We start from the raw sequence: 19410 nt of genomic DNA, 5'->3' as shown, positions 1-19410 counted from the left end.
AATCCGGGTCGTGACAGTTTCCTAGACCTATCACAACCATATTGCACATAGTTAACAATATCACCACCTTTTTTGTTTGATGTTCTTTTGACAATGTAAAACCCTGATAATCTTGCATGTTCTTTATAAAAATCAAACATAACATCCTTATTACTGAACCGCATCCCAGTAATTTGACCAATTACTAAATCTTCTTCATTGAACTCATTAGACATTTCCCTGTCCTTTCCACCTTCTCCCTCCTCCTCTAAATAATGGCCGTCATCATCATCAACATCGTCAACATGATCTTCTCCATCATTGAAGTTGCCGTCCGATTCAATGTTGACCGACTCATCTTCATTCATCAAACTGCCGTCCGAATTCAACCCCAATGATATGTGTAATGCATTCCTTAGTTGCTCCGACCTAGTTTCTAGGTTGTTATTCGGGTTTAATGGCTCCAAACTAGTTTCTAGGTTAGTATTCATGTTTAGGTTAGGGGGAAGGGTGGTGAATTATGTGTTTAATGAAAGATCTCTTAACATAAGTGTATGGTATAACAAGGTATACCGTATAAATGGAAAAAATAATATTGTGTATACATACTAGACTTTTGATCTTCCCATCGTATAAATTGTATTTTTTTTAAAAACGTAATAATATAGGTATACATATACAAAGGCTTTTGATCTTCCCAAGCATGATAGAATGATGATTTATGGGGTCAATGTTTTGGTATAATGAATAGTTATTAACTTATTTTAATCGAAAATATTTAGGAGGGAAAAAATGGCTATTAAGCCAAATATAAAATGAAGGGCTGTAATGGTATTTCACCAGTGTGGCCATCGTTGGGCCACTGTGAGTTTGGCCAAATAGCAACACTCATAGTTAAAAACATCTCCTATTTAATATTTTTTTAATGATAATATAAAAGAGAAATATAACATATATTTTGAGACAGATGAGATATCTTAAACGGATTAAATGCACATTGGATATATTTTATATGTCAAAAAAGAGGCCAAATCGCCCCTCTACTGAAGATGATTTTAAATAATCCTTCTTTACTGTTCAGGTTGAAGCTCCATAAGTATCAAGAAAAAACAAAGACTATTTGCTAATGCAATGATATGAATGACGATAAAATTAAAATATTTTTTACCATTTTCCCTCTTATATAAAAAAAACAGAAGCAAGTTAAAAAAGATAAATTAAGCGCGCTTGGGCAAAAAGTAAAAGTGCTACTACTACTCAATTCACTAGTAGAAAAAGAAAGAAAAGAGAGAGAAAAGAGCCAAAATCCCGAGGGAGGAGTGTGGACTGAACAGTGACCAAAAACTTTGAGCTTTGACTGAGAGAGAGAGAGAGAGAGAGAGAGAGAGAGAGAGAGAGAGAGAGAGAGAGGAAAATGGGGACAGAAAACACAAAAGCAGCAAATTCAGAGTTGTTGAGTGAGACAGTAAAGTAAAGGACCAGCCACTGCCTTGCCCCCATTATTGATATAACTGGCAGCCATTCCGAATTTTAAGCCTTTACTTATTTTGTGTGTTTCTGCTCTCTCTCTCTATACCGTTACTGCCTATAGCTTTTCAGTGTTTGTGTAATACTCAATTCACACACACACACACACACACAGTGAATTATAGGTGGTTTCCGGTAATGAGTATGGCTGGAGAATCTGTGTGACTGTGTTTGTCTCTGTCTTCACTCTCTCTTTCTACCGTTACTGGCTATAGCTTTTAACTGTTGTGAAATTCACTCAATTCACACACACACTCAGTGGATTTTACAGGAATATTAAGTCGCCGGTAATGGGTATGGCCGGAGAATCATCATCGTCGTCGTCGTCGTATTCGGGGAAGCTGAAGAAAGCAGCAAAAAAGATGTTAGTTCAAACATGTGGCTCTTTTCGTTGTGGATACCAAAACCCTCCTTCTCCTGTCCCCGATAACACCACCACCACCATCACCTCTGTAAGTCTACTAAAATTCATTTAGTTTCTTAAAAAGAAATGAACTATTTTACCTAAATTTCATGCATTTGATAATTCTAATTCTACTTTCTTCTTAATTGTTCTGTGCAGGCATTTGCTTATCCTGAGCTGTTGAAGAATCATACTGCTGTAGTTAAACCTTCACAATTAGACTCTATTACTAACACGCCTTCTAACAAGGTACTTCCAATTTTGCATCCTCAATTTGTCAATTTTCCTAGTTGTTTTTGTCATTGCTTTGCTGCAAATTCTAAATGGATTTAAGTTATATGTACTGACAGTGTAAAGATTCTTTCACACTATCAATATATTAACCCGTGATAGCAACTACCGTTGTCAAGAGATTTACGTGTAATTACTTAATAAGTGATCTATTTTTATACTGTCAGTGCATATAACTTAAACTCATACCTAATTGTCCTTACTTGTGGATAGAGATATCCACAAGATTTATAATTTGAACTTTATGGGTTTAGATATTGGGATTCCACCACAAACGTTTGATTTACTGGGGTTATTTGTACTTAATTAGTGAACTCTTTTAAAATAAATATACAAGGTTCGGGCCAAAGCTACCGGTTCCAGTATAATTAGCTTGTCTAAGCTAGCTCTTGTTGCCCTTTCCTTATCATATCATGGCTAGCATTCACTATATTTCTTGAGATTCTTCTTTCTTATGTAATCTTATCCTTATAAATGTCTGAATCCTCAATGTCTTAGATGTATTCGCTACATGAGAGAATCAAAGCTGTGAAATTTTTAATGCTGCATTGTCATGGGTAAAACATATGATATTCTGCTACTGGAGGTGAAAACTCAAGTAATCCCTTCTTGACAACAGGGAAGGAAAATATTAAATGATAAATTTGGGTGGGTGGGGGGTGGGGTGGGGGTGGGGGTGAGGTTGTGGGAGTAGCACACTTTAGAATTTCTTATATTATTAGTTTCTCCTTGTTCAATAAATGAGTAGTAATTCTGTGCCATCTGATTGAACATTCCAAACACACCGAGTCTTTTCTAGTTTTCTTTAGAAAGTTATATCTGGTTTTTTTTTCTTCCTTTTTTATGTTTTAGGAACTGGTCTATTTCTTTTTGGCGTCAGTATGCTGAACGTCGCTTGTTCCTTCAAAGAATCTCCAAGGTCCTGCATGGGAATGATTACTACTATGTATTTATTAGTTCCTTTCTGTTGGTCTTATGCTCACCTCTTCCATCATGTAACCATTTGATGTGATCCATACCATCTACCATCCATTTGCAATTTAGAAAACTCATTCTTCTCTTTCTATTGTTTGGCAGAATTTTTGTCCAATATGTCTGGATCCGTTGACCTATAGCTGTGACAGCAGCCCAGGACAAGCTATATTCACAGCGCAATGCTCTCATGCTTTTCACTTTGCTTGCATATCATCTAATATCCGCCATGGCAATGTTACTTGCCCTGTTTGCCGTGCACATTGGACTCAACTACCTCGGACATTGAAGATGGATTATTCTGCTCACAACAATCAAGCTGATCCCATTCTCCAGATTCTTGATGAATCAATTGCTACTTCGCGGGTACATAGACGTTCCTTTTTGCGCTCTGCTCGCTATGATGATGATGATCCAATCGAGCCTGACCGTACATCAGATCTTCACCGTCTGCATCTGTCTTTGTCACCTATCACTCATGGTACCTCTATGTTTGATCCTTGCTCAAATCCAAAGTCTGGCTTTAGTTCATGCCATTGTCCTCAGCATTGTCTATCTAGTTCTTCTTTAGAATCTTCACATCCAGCAGCGCAACATTTTGCAGAACGCGGGCAGACCCCTATTGTTTCCACATCCTCTAGGAGAGCTTATCTCTGCTTAAAATTGGCACATCAGCCGGCCACCGACTTAGTCTTAGTTGCAAGCCCAAATGGACCTCACCTAAGGCTTATGAAACAAGCCATGGCATTGGTGGTATTTTCACTCCGACCTATAGACCGCTTGGCTATTGTTACCTACTCTTCTGCCGCAGCACGTATCTTCCCCCTCAAGTGTATGACCTCTTACGGGAAGCGGACAGCACTACAAGTGATTGATCGACTGTTTTATATGGGCCAAGCTGATCCAGTAGAAGGACTCAAGAAAGGAGTAAAGATACTAAGAGAGCGCACCCACCAAAATCCTCATTCTTTTATTCTGCATCTGTCTGACAATCCAACAAGATCTTTCCATGGGTTTCACTTGGAACTTCCTATTACAATCCATAAGTTTCATGTAGGATTTGGATTTGGCACTTCAAATGGGTTTGTCATGCACGAGTTTGAGAGATTTCTTGCTAAAATATTAGGTGGTGCGGTTAGAGAAATTGCATTGAGGATTGGGCAGGACTCTAGGATTATGAGGATTGGAGAATTACGAGGGGGTGAGGTGAGGAGAATCCCGTTGCTTTTGGAAGAGTTGGACCAGGTCCATGTGGTGTATACCTACATTGATTGCATGATGGATGACTCTGTTAAAACAGGGGAAATTGTAGTCAGAATTGGTGATAGAAAAGAACTGACTGATGCTGTTGACGCTGTTGAAAGCACAGGCGGAAGAAGTAGCAGTGTTGAGAGCTGGGAATATCACGATCCGTTCATGGCTAGAAGATGGGCTAAGCGTTTGCATGGCTATAGGATATGATGTTCACGACTTTGATTCCTTACCCTGAAATCCTTGATCCCATCACTCCGATCTCCGGGGATGATCTATTAATTGAACAAAGATTTTTTTTTTTGAGAATCTGTATTATACGTGAGATCTTGAAATGCATGAATAGATGTCTTGTATATCTGTGTTCCTACTTTTCTTAAGGAATCTTCTATAGTTGGGTGCATTGTTATGTTATTTTTTTCCAAATTTGCAGCATTTATGCTCTTCATGTGTTAGCAAACCTGTTTTACGCTGACTATCCCTTTCATCTTCGTGCTTGGCCGAAAATGAAAATATTTAAAAACTCAAAGAAGAGAAGTCCAACTATGTTTATGCTAGTTTTCAGCCTACCTCAATTCTTCTCTTCTCCTTCATCCAGATTTTGGACTGACAATATGAGCAAGCTTACACTGGTTACACTGGTAGACTGTTGAGCTGTTTGTTGTATTTATTTCCCATATCCATTTGAGTTTCAGGTGGTCACTGCCTATTGTGTTCTGGCGATGAAACTATAGGCAATTTTTGATATAAGGAGGCCATCATTTGAAAATTCCCTAAAGGAGGATATAAAGGTGTTTTAGATTTTGGTTAATGTGTTAAGTAAAGTGAAACTATTGTTATTTCCCTGTTAATGTGAAACACGGTTTAAGTATTCTTGATTCTTATTTAAAGTTCCCTCAATCATGTATCTCAGGACATGTTAATATTCCCATATTTTTGTGTGATATAGTCCCCACCTGCATAAATTGCGGAGACCGGCCCCGAATCGTCTAAAATTTTGCGGACCCATAAAAAAGACCTCATGAACAATAGTCTCGCTTCGCCATGACCATTCCTCGTTTTTGGCGATTTAGGGCCATAAAACAAGAATTCAAGACGATTCTTGGATTTTCATGTACCATAGTCCACATAATCTACATGAATTTGGGCGACCGGCCCCGAATCTCCTAAAATTTACGGGCCCAACAAACACGACCTAATGAATAATAATTATCGCTTCGTCACGATCGTTCCTTATTTTTGGCATTTTAGGGCTACAAAATAGGAATTCAGGACGATTCTGCCATTTGCATGAATTCGGGCGATTGGGCCCGAATCTCCTAAAATTTGTGGGCCCATAAAAAAGATCAAATGAACAATAGTCATCACTTCGCCAGGGTCGTTCCTTATTTTTTGGCGTTTTAGGGCCATAGCACAAGAATTAAGGAAGATTCCTAAATTTTTGTGTGCTATAGTCCAGGTCATCTGCATGAATTGGGGCGACCGGCCCCGAATCTCCTAAAATTTTACGGCCCCATAAAAATCGACCTAATGAATAATAGTCATTGCTCCGCCACAACCGATCCTCATTTTTTGGCATTTAGGGTCATAAAACAGGAATTCAGGACGGGCAAAATTTTAGGCGATCCGGGTCCAGTGGCCTGGGCCCATGCAGGAGGCATGGCTATAACACACGAAAATCTAGAAAACAACTGGAATTCTAGTTTTATGGCTCTAATACGCCAAAAACGAAGAATGATCATGGCGAGGCAGTGGCTATTGTTCCTTATGTCGTTTTTGATGGTCCGGCAAAAATTTAAGCGATTCAGATCCGGTGACCCGGGCCCATGCAGGAGGTGTGGGTTATAGCACACGAAAATCTGGGAATCAGGCAAAATTTTAATTTTATGGTCCTAAACCGCCTAAAAATGAGGAACAGTTATCGCGAGGTGGTGACAATTGTTCCTTAGGCTATGTTTGATGGTCCGATAAAATTTTAGGCGATCTGAGTCCAGCGGCCCGGGCCCATGCAGGAGGCATGGGCTATAGCACACGAAAATCTGGGAATAGGACGGAATTTCATATTTATGGCCCTAAAACGCCCAAAAATAAGGAACGAGCATGGCGAGGCGGAGACTATTGTTCCGTAGGTCATTTTTTATAGTACGGCAAAATTATGGGCGATCCGGGTCTGACCATGCAGGAGGCGTAGGCTATAGCACACGAAAATCCGGGAATCAAGCGAAATTCCAGTTTAATGGCCTTAACGCCAAAAAATGAGGAACGGTCATGGCGAGGTGGTGACTATTGTTCCTTAGGTAGTTTTTTATGGTCTGGCAAAATTTTAGACTGTCTGGTTCCGGTGGACCGGATCAATGCACGAGGTGTGGGTTATAGCACACGAAAATTTGGGAATCGGGCGAAGGTCGAGTTTATGGCCTTAAAACACCAAAAAATGAGGAACTGTCATGACGAGGCCATGATTATTATTCCTTACGTCATTTCTTATGGTCTGACAAAATTTTAGGCGATCCGGATCCGGTGGCCCATGCCCAAGCACGAGGTCTGGGTTATAGCACATGAAAATCTAGAAACTTGGACGAAAAGTTTTATGGCCCTAATACGCTAAAAAAACGGTCATGGTCAGGTGGTGACTAATGTTCCTTAGGTCATTTTTTATGGTCCGGCAAAATTTTAGGCGATATGGGTATGAGGGCCCCCACTCATGCAGGAGGCGTGGGCTATAGCACACGAAAATTTGGGAATTAGGTGGAATTCTAATTTTATGATCCTAAAACGCCAAAAAACGAGGAACGGTCATGGCAAGGCGGTGACTATTTTTTTCTTAGGTCGTTTTTGATGGTCCGACAAAATTTTAGGCGGTCCGGGTCCGGTGTCTCGGGCCAATGCACGGGAAGTGGGTTATAGCACATGAAAATCTAGGAATCGGGCGAAGGTCGAGTTTTATGGCCATAAAACGCCAAAAAATAAGGAACGATCATGACGAGGCGGTGAATATTATTCCTTAGGTTATTTTTTATGGTTCGATAAAATTTTAGACGATCCGACCCCAGTAGCCCGGGCCCATGCACGAGGCATGGGTTATAGCACAATAAAATATAGAAGTCGGGAGAAATTCCATTTTTATGGCCCTAATACGCCAAAAATTGAGGAACGGTCATGGCGATGTGGTGACTATTGTTCCTTAGGTCGTTTTTTATGGTCCGACAAAATTTTAGACAATCCGGGACTAGTGGCCCCGGCACATGCAAGAGGCGTGGGTTATATCATATGAAAATTTGGGAATTGGACATAATCCCAGTTTTATGGCCCTAAAACGCCAAAAGAGAGGAATGGTCATGGAGAGGCGATGATTATTATTCCCTAGATTATTTTTGATGGTCCGACAAAATTTTAGGCGATCCGAGTCTGGTGGCCCGGGCCCATGCACGAGACGTGGGCTATAGCACACGAAGATTCGGAAATTAGGAGAAATTCCAGTTTATGGCCCTAAAATGCCAAAAACACAAGCAACGGTGATGGCGAGGCGATGACTATTGTTCCTTAGGTCGTTTTTTATGGTTCGGTAAGATTTTAGGCAATTCGGGTCCGGTGGCTCGGGCCATGCAGGAAGCGTGGGCTATAGCACACGAAAATCTGGTAATCGAGGAAAAGTCCAATTTTATGGCCCTATAATGCCAAAAAATAAGGAACGGTCATGGCGAGGTGGTAACTATTGTTCCTTAGGTCATTTTTGATGGTCTGAGTTAATTTTAGGTGATCCAGGTCCAGTTGCCCGGGTCATGCATAAGGCGTGGGCTATAGCATACGAAAATTTAGGGATCGAGTGGAATTCTAATTTTATGGTCCTAAGACGCCAAAAAACGAGAAACGGTCATGGCGAGACAATGACTATTATTCCTTAGGTTATTTTTGACGGTCCGACAAAATTATAGACGATTGGGGTTCGGTAGCCCGGGCCCATGTATGAGGCATGGGCTAAGCACATGAAAATCTGGGAATCGGACGGAAGTCCGGTTTTATGGTCCTAAAACGCCCAAAAATAAGGAACATTCATAGCTAGGTGGTGAATATTGTTCTTATGTCATTTTTTATAGTTCGGTAAAATTTTAGGCGATCCGGGTTCGATGGCCCGGGCCCATGCAGGAGGTGTGGTCTATAGCACATGAAAATTCTAGAATCGGGCGACATTCCAATTTTATGGTCCTAAAACGCTAGAAAATGAGGAATGGTCAGGGCGAAGCAGTGTCAATTGTTCCTTAGGTCGTTTTTTATGGTCCGGGCAAATTTTAGGCAATCCGGGTCCGGTGGCTGAGGCCCATGCACGTGACGTGAGCAATTCCACACGAAAATTTGGGAATCCGGCGGAATTCCAATTTTATATCCCTAAAACGCCAAGAAAATGAGGAACGGTCATGCCAAAGCGGTGACTATTGTTCCTTAGGTCGTTTATGATAGTCCAATAAAATTTTAGACGATTGGGGTCCACTAGCCCAGGCCCATGCTGGAGGCATGGTCTATAACATACGAAAATCTTTGAATCGGGAGGAATTCCAGTTTTATGGCACTATAAATACCAAACAATGGGGAACGGTCATGGTGAGGCGGTGATTACTGTTCCTTAGGTCGTTTTTATGGTTCGGAAAATTTTTAGGCGATCCGGGTCCAGTGGGCCGGGCTCATGTAGGAGGCGTGGGCTATAGCACACGAAAATCTAAATATCGAATAGAATTCCAATTTTATGGCCCTAAAACGCCAAAAAACGAGGAATGGTCACGGCGAGGCGGCGACTATTGTTCCTTAGGTCGTTTTGATGGTCTGACAAAATTTTAGGCGATCCAGGTTCAGTGACCCGGGCCCATGTAGGAAACATGGGCTATAGCACAAGAAAATTTGGGAATCGGGCGGAATCTAGTTTTTTTGCCCTAAAACGCCAAAAAATGAGGAACGGTCATGCGAGGCGGTGACTATTATTCCTTAGGTCATTTTTGATAGTCCGGTTAAATTTTAGGCGATCCGAGTCTGGAGGCATGGGCTATATGGCATACAAAAATCTGGGAATCGGCAAAATTCCAGTTTTATGGTCCTAAAATGCCAAAAGAGGAGGATTGATCATGGCAAGGCAGTGACTATTGTTTCTTAGGTCTTTTTGATGGTCCAGCAAAAGTTTAGGTGATCCAAGTCCGGTGGCTCGGGACCATGCAAGAGGCTTGGGCTGTAGCACACGAAAATCTAAAATTCGGACGGAATTTCATTTTTATGGCCCTAAAACCCCCCAAAAAGGAGGAACGGTCATGGTGAGTCGTTGACTATTATTTCTTTGGTCGTTTTGATGGTCTCACAAATTTTTAGGCAATCCAGGTTCGGTGGCCCGGGCCCATGTAGGAAACATGGGCTATAACACACAAAAATCTGGAAATCGAGCGGAATTCTAGTTTTTTGCCCTAAAATGCCAAAAAATAAGGAATGGTTATTGTATGCCATATAGACGATCCGGGTTCTGTGGTCCTGGCCTATGTAGGAGGCGTAGGCAATATAGCATACGAAAATCTAGGTATCGGCAGAATTCCAATTTTATGGTCCTAAAACGCCAAAAATAAGGAACGATCATGGCAAGGCGGTGGCTATTGTTCCTTAGGTCTTTTTGATCGTCCAGCAAAATTTTAGGCAATCCGGGTCCGGTGGCCCGGGACCACGCAAGAGACGAGTTGTAGCATACGAAAATCTGGGAATCGGAAGAAATTCTAGTTATGGCCCTAAAACGCAAAAAAAATGAGGAACGGCCATGGCGAGACAGTGACTATTATTCCTTAGGTCGTTTTTGATTGTCTAGAAAAATTTTAGGCGATCCGGATGCGATGGCCCGGGCCCATGCAGGAGGTGTGGGCCAGAGCACATGAAAATATGGGAGTCGGGCAAAATTCCAGTTTTATGGCCCTAAAATGCCAAAAAATGAGAAACGGTCATGGCGAAGCAGTGACTATGTTCCTTAGGTCGTTTTTGATGGTCCGTCAAAATTTTAGGCGATCCGGGTCCGGTGGCCCGACCAATGCAGGAGGTGTAGGCTATAGCATACGAAAATTTGGGGATCGGGCGATATTTTAATTTTATGGTACTAAAACGCCAAAAATGAGGAACGGTCATGACGAGGCGGTGACTATTATTCCTTAGGTAATTTTTTAGGGTCCGGCAAAATTTTACTTGATCCGGATCCGGTGGCGCGAACCCATGCAAGAGGCGTGGGCTATAGCACATGAAAATTTGGGAATCTAGCAGAATTCCAATTTTATTGCCTTAAAACGCAAAAAAAAAAAAAAAAGGAACAGACATGCCAAGGTAGTGACTAGTGTTTCTTAGGTAATTTGTGATGGTCCGGCAAAATTTTAGGTGATCCGGGTCTAGTGGACTGGGCCCATGCTAGAGACATAGGCTATAGGACACGAAAATTTGAAATTCGAGCGGAATTCCCGTTTTATGGCCCTAAAAAGCCAAAAAAATGAGGAAAGGTCAATTGTTCCTTAGGTCGTTTTCGATGGTCCGACAAAATTTAGGAGATCCGGGTCTGGTGGCTCGGGTCCATGCAGGATCCGTGGGCTATTGTACACGAAAATATGGCAATCGAGCGAAATTCTAGTTATTTAGCTTTAAAACGCCAAAAATGGGGAAAGGTCATGGGGAGGCGGTGACTATTGTTCCTTGGATCATTTTCGATGGTTCGGCAAACTTTTAGGTGATCCGGGTCCGGTGGCCCCGGCCCATGCAGGAGGTGTTGGCTTTATCACACGAAAATCTAGGAATCGGGCGAATTTCTAGTTTATGGCCCTAAAACGCCAAAAAATAAGGAACAGTCATGCGATGCGATGCCTATTGTTCCTTTGATGGCCCGGTAAAATTTTAGGCGATACGGAATTCCAGTTTTACGGCCCTAAAACGCCAAAAAAGAGGAACGATCATGGCGAAGCAGTGATTATTGTTTCTTAGGTTGTTTTTGATGGTTCGACAACATTTTAGGCGATCCAAGTCTGGTGGTCGAGGCCCATTATGGAGGCGTGGGTTGTAGCATACAAAAATCTGGAAATTGGGCGGAATTCCAATTTTATGGCCCTAAAATCGCCAGAAAATACGGAACGATCCTGGCAAGGCGGTGACTATTGTTCCTTAGGTCGTATTTGATATCCGATAAAATGTTAGCGATTCGGGTCCGGTGACACGGGCATATATAGGAGGTGTGGCCTATAGCATATGGAAATCTGGGAATCGGGTGAAATTTCAGTTTTATGGCTTCTAAAATGCCAAAAAAAGAGGAACGGTCATGGCGAGGTGGTTACTATTGTTCTTTAGGTTGTTTTTTATGGTCCGACAATCTTTTAGGCGATTCGGATCTGGTGGCCCAGGCTCATGCAGGAGGCAGGGCTATATCATACGAAAATCTAGGAATCGGGCGCAATTCTAGTTTTATGGCCCTAAAACGCCAAAAAATAAGGAATGGTAATGGTGAGGCGATGTCTGTTATTTCTTAGGCTTTTTTACGGTCCGACAAAATTTTAGGTGATCCGGGTCCGGTGGCTCGTGCCATGCGGGAGGCGTGGCACACGAAAATCTGAGAATCGGGAAAAATTCCAGTTTTACGACTCTTAAACGCCAAAAATAAGGAACGGGCATGGCGAGGCGGTGACTATTTTTCCTTAGGTTGTTTTTTATCACCCGTCAAAATTTTAGGCGATCAGGATCGGTGGCCCGAACCCATACAAAAGGCGTGGGCTATTAAATTTTTTGACTTGGGCGGAATTCCAATAACGCTAATACATGAAGAACGGTCATGGCGAGGCGGTGACTGTTATTTCTTATGTCATTTTTGATGGTCCGGCAAAATTTAGGCGATTCAGGTCTGGTCGCCCGGATGCATGTAGGTGTCGTGGGCTATAGTACACAAAAATGTGAGAATCGGGCAGAATTCCAATTTTATGGTCCTATAATGCCAAAAAAGGAAAAATGGCCATGGTGAAGCGATGACTATTGTTCCTTCGGTCATTTTTTATGGTCCGGCAAAATTGTATGCGATTCTAGTCCGATCGCACGGATGCATATAGATAACATGGGCTATAGCACACGAAAATTTGGGAATCGAACGAAATTCCAATTTATGGCCTTAAAATGCCAAAAATTAAAGAATTTTTATGGCAAAGCCATGACTATTGTTCCTTGGGTCATTTTTGATGGGGCGACTAAATTTTAGGCGATTCGGGTCCGCTCACGAGGATGCATATAGATAACGTTGGCTATAGTATATGAAAATCTAGGAATCGGGCAAAATTTCAAGTTTATATCCCTAAATTCCCAAAAACGAGAAACAACCATGGTGTAGCGATGACTATTATTGCTTAGGTCATATTTTATAGGCCGACAAAATTTTAGGCAATTCGGGTTCGGTCGTCCGGATGCATACAGACGGTGTGAGCTATAACACGAAAATTTGGGAATCGGGTGGAATTCTAGTTTTTTGGTCCTAAATTGAAAAAAAAATGAGGAACGGTCATGGCGAAGCAATAACTATTGTTCTTATGTCATTATTATGGTCTGGCAAAATTTTAGGCGATTCGGGTCTGGTCGGCCGGTTGCATGCAAATGGTGTGAGCTATATCACACGAAAATTTGAGAATTGGGCTAAATTCAAGTTATATGAATTTAAAACGCCAAAAAACTAGGAACAATCATAGCGAAGCGATGAATATTGTTCCTTAATTTATTTTTGATGGTTCGGCAAAATTTTAGGCGATTCGAGTCTTGGTCTCCTAGATGCATGCAGATGACCTGGGAATCGTCTTGAATTCCTATTTCATGTCCGTACGCTAAAAAAATGAGAAATGGTCATGGCAAAGTGATGGCTATTGTTTATTAGGTCATCTTTTATGGGCCCACAAAATTTAATAGATTCGGGGTCGGGCGCCTGAATTAATGCATATGGTGTGGACTATAGCACACGAAAATCTAGGAATCATCTTGAATTCCACATTAATGACCGTAAAATACGAAAAAATGAGGAACGATCATGGCGAAGCAATTGTGAGCACGTGATTTTTGCCACGCTTAAATTACTCCTATAGAATTCATTAAAATTAGGACTTTTCTTTTATTTGAATTTTTTGGAATTAACTGCATGATTTTGTGTTCTGCTTGCATTTTTGTGTGCATTTTTAGTTGTCATAAGAATGAAAAGAAAATTACAAAATAGCATACTTGCATTTAGGACCCAATTCTAGGTTTTTAGATTAATTAACACTATTGAAAATAAGAGAAAATAATTAAAAATAGTATTCTGTGTTGTTTTACTTTAGTTATGATTTTTTTCTTAAGTTTCCGTTTAAAACTAGGATTTGTTTAATTTTGGGAAATTAATTAGTTTAATTTTAGAGTTAGATCAGGTCTTGTCTATTTTTGATTTTGTGCTTAATAAAATCTAAAAATTAATTAGGAAGAAAAGAAGAAAAATAAATAAAAAGAAATTGAGAATTTTTAAAATGGTCAAATAGGCTGGCCAATTTTGGGCCAATTTTTGATCCCAGCCCAAATCAGCCCAAAAATCCCTTCCCAAATCCGGCCAAAATGGCCCAAACCCACCCCTCTTACCCGATCCGATCTCCCAGTTCTCCAGACCATTAAAACGACGTAGTATCAAGCCAATACTACGTCGTTTTGAGATATTTAGATTCAAATCAATCTCATCCGTCTATCTTTTATCATCCAACGACCCATAATTGATTTTGACTTTACATAAAATTGTCCAAAATTTAAAGAAACCCTAAGAGACCACATCCCTTCTTCCTCGTACCCCTGTTCTCCGCCACCCTCCGCCCTAAGCCGCCGGCCGAAAATCGCCTCCGCCGGCGGCGAGTCGCCAATGACCCCCAACTTTTTACCACAGATCCCTCCTCCCCTCCTCTTTCCATATCTGGTGCCTGTTTCCTTCGAACACCACTGGAACGCTTCGAATATGGCAAACTCTAGGCGCCGCCGCCACCGTGCACGGTGTCGCCGGTGTCCAAACCCCATCAAATGAACACCCTAGTATCCCCCCACATCCCCAATCCAAGATCAATATCCTTCAAACATGCCTAGAATCCCTCGAATCTAGGTTTGAAGCCAAGAACCCTAACGCCGCCCAATTTTCCCCGGTGGCGCCGCCGCCTCCAAATCGTACCAAATTTGTACCCCACAACCCCCAGGCCACTCTAAGCCCCACTCTCATGGTTGCTGCACAAAAATCCCTACCGGATTTCTTCAATCTCACATCTAGGGTTCGATTTTCTGAGCCAAGACCAAAGTCACTCGCAGAAGCATTTGAGTCTAGTAGTGAGTTTTTCCCTTCTGTTTATTTCTGTTCTGTTCAATCTTTCTTCTTTCCCTTTTCTATTTTTTGAGTGGTCAGATTTCTGCCTTTGTTTGTGATTGTTTTGATCTTTTTAGTTTAATTCTTGTATCGATTTGATTTAAAATTGATCTTGTTTTGGTAATTTTGATAATTAGTTTAGTCTTTGTTTGAATGTGTTTGATATAGGGTTCAATTCAGTAGCATAGCTTTAATTTCTTTCAATTTGTCCAATTAGTATTCGATTTTATTTTTTTTGGTTTGGTTTCTGTTTTAATCAATAATTCCATGTTTGTTGATTTTTAGTTTAATTAGTTTAATCCGTTGGTTATAGCTGATACTCTTAACCATGGTAAATTGAGACCAAGGGCTAGGGGTTTAGTTTGACTCGGGTTGGTAGTTTCAGATTTGAAGTAGAGGTAGTATAGGTATTTTTAATTAGGGAATCCTACAGTAACTAAAAATAGAACCCCCTAGAACCTTCTAGATGGGGGTTCTAATTAAAATTTCAGAAACTTAGTATAATAACTTGGGCAATAAGTCAGTCCTTGAGGGACTTTTAAGCTAATAAATGAAATTAAAAGAGGGGGCAAGGGTGCAAAAGAAAATCTAAAAGTTGCCCTAGCTTTTTTCTATAAAAGGGCAGTACCCTTGCCTTGCAAGGCAAGTTCTGAGCACCTGAAAATTCCCAAAGGTTTCAACAATCTGAAAATTTTCCAAAATTTCCAGCTTCTAAGTTTCCCCCCAAAAATAATTTCTGCAAATCTGAGCCTCCAAATTTGAATTTCAAATGCAAAGAAGTTCAAAATCTGAACTCTTATAGTTCAAAATTTCTCTTAAATCTTAATTCCTTCAAAAAAAAAACCAAAAACAAAAGGAAAATACAGCAGAAAACTCAAACAAAAAAAAAAACTGTTCTGTTGAGATTTTGGTTTTAATTTCAAGTTGTAGTGGTTGTTTGCATCTTCTAGTTTAAGATCCGATTGCTGAAGTTTTCTGAGTGTTCCTGGGTTCCATTGCAAGTTGTTTTGGGTGTATTCAAGCTATTTTGGGTGATTTGTTGTGTGGAATTGGTCCTGGGACAATCAATTTGCTGATGTGACCTGCTGTTTGCTCCTGTGAATTGTTTGAACTGCTGCTGACCTGTTTTCTCCTTTACTTCATTATACTCTAGGTACACATTCAAATCCACTTTGATGTAGCTCCGAGTTGCTCTGGAATAAAACTGCTCGCATCCTTGCCCTTTGAGCTGTGTTTATTTGAACTGTTATATTTTGATAGTTAAATAGGTATTAGATGTAGTTGTCTAATATAGTTTAATGTTGATTTGTGTGTACATTCAAGTTAAATAGAGGCCTGGACTGTACGTGGACTGTATAACTGAACTGTGTAAATTCGGTTGGTTAGTTTGTGATCATACTGCTCATCTAGTATAGTTTTAGTATCATTTGAAGATTGATACCTTGTTAATAGACAGTAGAATCCAGAATCAGGCACGAAATAATGATCTAACATCAGTATATGCATTGAAACACGTTATATGATCTGGTAATAGCTTCTGAAAATAGGTTTAATGGTTATCTATGCCAATTATTAAGATTAAACAGTTTCAGCTTCTTAAAATGATTCGATGCTTTACAGATTATGAAGTTACTTGTTTTCCATCAGCCTGGGAATATTGTGTTTGGTAGTTGGTTAATTTAATTTCACTTCCTTACCAAATATTAACAGAATGTGCCATAAGTAGTGAAAACAATCCGAAGTCAAAGGTTCAAATATTTCAGCATGCTAAATCAGATTTGCCTTTGTTGTCCCGATCCAGTTGATAGTTTAAATTGTTAATGATGTATTATGGTCTGCTCAGCCCGGTTCTGATAAATGTTTAGGTTGATTGGGCTAGGGAAACACACTTCAATTAGACCCAATTGTGAGAAATAGCCAGGATCGGACCAGGCCCACTTCCTGCCCATTCAACTAATTAAATACCTGGGCAATTTGATTACCATATCTTCCTACTGGATCCAAGCGTGGGAAAATCATTACTGAAAGCTGTGGACCAAAATTGATGGTCTCATAAAAAAAAACAAAAGAAACAAAACAAATTTGGGCCTTCGAGTTAGGTAGCGAATTCGAATTAAGAGGTTTTACCCTTTTGTTTGGATTCGGACTTGAATTTGAGGCCCGAATTTTTTAATATTAATTGATTAGGGCTCTTTAGAGACAAATTCAATAGAAAATTCTAGTTTGTTATAGGATGGCCTTTAAATAACAAAATGAGGTGAGCCCCGCCAAACAAAATGCATAAATTGCGGGGCCCTTTTTAAATGATCCTATTAAAATACTTAGCATTCGGGACGTGCCGTTTAGCGAATTTCACGGCCTCCCGCAACGATAATAACACGTTAGTCGCTTTAGGCGCGCTTTTTAGTAATCCTACTTTCCCAAATACGGGTGTGCATTTCATGCAACCCAAATCCAAATCCCAAAACGTTGAATAAAAATGTGTCGAGGATACGGGTGCATTTCATGTGACGTGATCCAAAAATACGTTTTTAAACGACGTTCACTTTCTTCAAAATTTAACTAAAAGCGGTGAATATTTTTAAATTGCACTATAGGATAACATGTATTAAAATCAGATTGTAGCCAAATATAGCAGTTGAGCGACCGTGCTAGAACCACGGAACTCGGGAGTGCCTAACACCTTCTCCCGGGTTAACAGAATTCCTTACCCGAATTTCTGGTTCGCGACTGTTAAACAGAGTCAAACCTTTTCCTCGATTCGGGATTCAAACCGGTGACTTGGGACACCATAAATCTCCCAAGTGGCGACTCTGAATCTCTTAATAAGCGGATCCCGTTTCGATTGTCCTTTAATTGGAAAAACTCCCTTTATTATACCCTTCACGGGATGTAGTAGTAAAAAAGGAGGTGTGACAGCTCTGGCGACTCTGCTGGGAAAAAGGACCCAGAACTTTTGTTCAGGGTTTAGAATTCGAGCTCAGTTAAATTGTTATATTTGGCTTTATCTGATTTTCCTGCATGTTTCATGCCTTATGTGCTAATTGTTTTACCGCTTTGATATTTGTTGAATTGTATATATACTGTTACGAATCCCTTCCTCTCTCTGAGTCTTCTACATCATGGAGAAGGGTGCACTTCGTGTAGCTTCGCTTCTGTTTAGAGTCTTTACCCATTTAGAACGAGGTTTGGATAAGTTGCTAAGCCGGCGGAGCTTCTGTATCCCCGGTACGCTGCCTCCCCCTCGGCCCGAGTTGTCCGCTCGGGTAAGCCAGGTCTAGACCAATAAACCTAGGGTTTAAACCTAGAAGAACAAAATCTCATGTCGGATCCCTAGTAGGAACGCTTGTTTGCATCATGTGCATTTGACTTAGGGGACTCAACACAGGGGTTGGGTCCGTCTAGGACAGGTGTACCCAAAATAACAGACCATCTTGATGCATCCTATGTGCTACATGTTGCATTTATTCAAGGGTAACAGGGTCGTTTGGCGGACCAGGGATAGCTGAGGGCAAATGAAAAAACAGGAAAAAGAAAAACAAAAAAAACAAAAAAGAAGAAAAAGAAAAAAAAGAGAGCTAAAAAATTCAAAAAAAAAAAGAGAGATTTTGCACTTTTTCATCATTTTCCGAAAAACAAAAAACAAAAAAAAAAAGGGAAAAAGAAAATCCAAAAAGATTTTGCATGTTTTATCCTTTTTCAAGAAAAGAAAAAAAATATTGTTTTCTCTAAATTAGTTGTTTTTAAATTCTCGCACGTGTCCAATCTGCCCGAACTACACATACCTGATTCTCGTCTTTCGGGGCGTGATACGTAGGCAACCCACATAGGGTCCGGTCTTCCTAGTAAGCTTAGGTTCTTGGCTATGCGGGGTCTTAGCCAAATTTTACACTTCTGGCCACCTTTTGGCTAAATAAATCATTTTGCAAAAATAATCGCAACCATGTCTTGCATGTGTCTAATAGGGAATGTTATTGTCTCACATAGTGTCGGTTTAAGTTTTCTCATACAGGTGTGAATTTACTAACCGGAGTTTGAGCATGACAAATACCCCAGGACCGCTGCATTCAGGAGTTGCTTAAGGAGATCTATTTCTTTTTATGTCGTCTTTTACTTTCTAAATTTTGTACAGTAATTGTATATTTGACAATGTGTGGTGTAATTCAAAAATCCAAAAAAAAAGGGAGATGTTGCATTTTATATTTCCGTCATAAGTTTTCCTTAAGAATGCTAATTCCAGACAATGAAATTTTGAGGTTGTTTTTCCTTTAGGCAATTAATATCTAGGACTTAAAATAAATTGTTTTATGTTTCCTTTGGTATATTAGGACCAAAATTCAAAAAAGAGAGAATTTTCCTTTAGTACTTCTTTAAAAGCTTTCTTTAAGGTGTTAATTCCAAAACCCAAAAAGATTTCCTTTTGAGGTGTTTCCTTGGAAAATTAGTGAAAACTGAAAAAAAAGAGGAAAAGAATCAAAAAATATTTTTCTCTTCTAGGATTTTCCTTAATAGCGTATTTGTTTCGAAAGAAAAAGGGAAAAGAAACATGCCTGTTAAGATTGAGTTTGGAATAGGGTATAGGACATTAAGTCTAAAAACT

At 40.2% G+C, this 19410-nt stretch overlaps 1 protein-coding gene across 2 annotated transcripts; it reads left to right on the top strand.

Annotated features, from left to right (window-relative positions):
* Positions 1280-4824, top strand: LOC109243032. Of its 2 annotated transcripts, XM_019409929.1 has the most exons (4): positions 1280-1958; positions 2069-2158; positions 3278-3653; positions 3777-4824. In XM_019409929.1, exons 1-4 carry the CDS (start codon positions 1797-1799, stop codon positions 4631-4633), a joined length of 1485 nt encoding a protein of 494 aa, XP_019265474.1. In that variant the 5' UTR covers positions 1280-1796; the 3' UTR covers positions 4634-4824. The 2 variants fall into 2 exon arrangements, with proteins under 2 accessions (XP_019265474.1, XP_019265470.1); XM_019409925.1 differs by having other exon boundaries at positions 3278-4824.

The sequence above is a fragment of the Nicotiana attenuata genome, chromosome 2 (assembly GCF_001879085.1).
Source record: "Nicotiana attenuata strain UT chromosome 2, NIATTr2, whole genome shotgun sequence".
Classification (NCBI taxonomy): domain Eukaryota; kingdom Viridiplantae; phylum Streptophyta; class Magnoliopsida; order Solanales; family Solanaceae; genus Nicotiana; species Nicotiana attenuata.
This window is presented reverse-complemented; position numbering and strand designations above follow the sequence as displayed.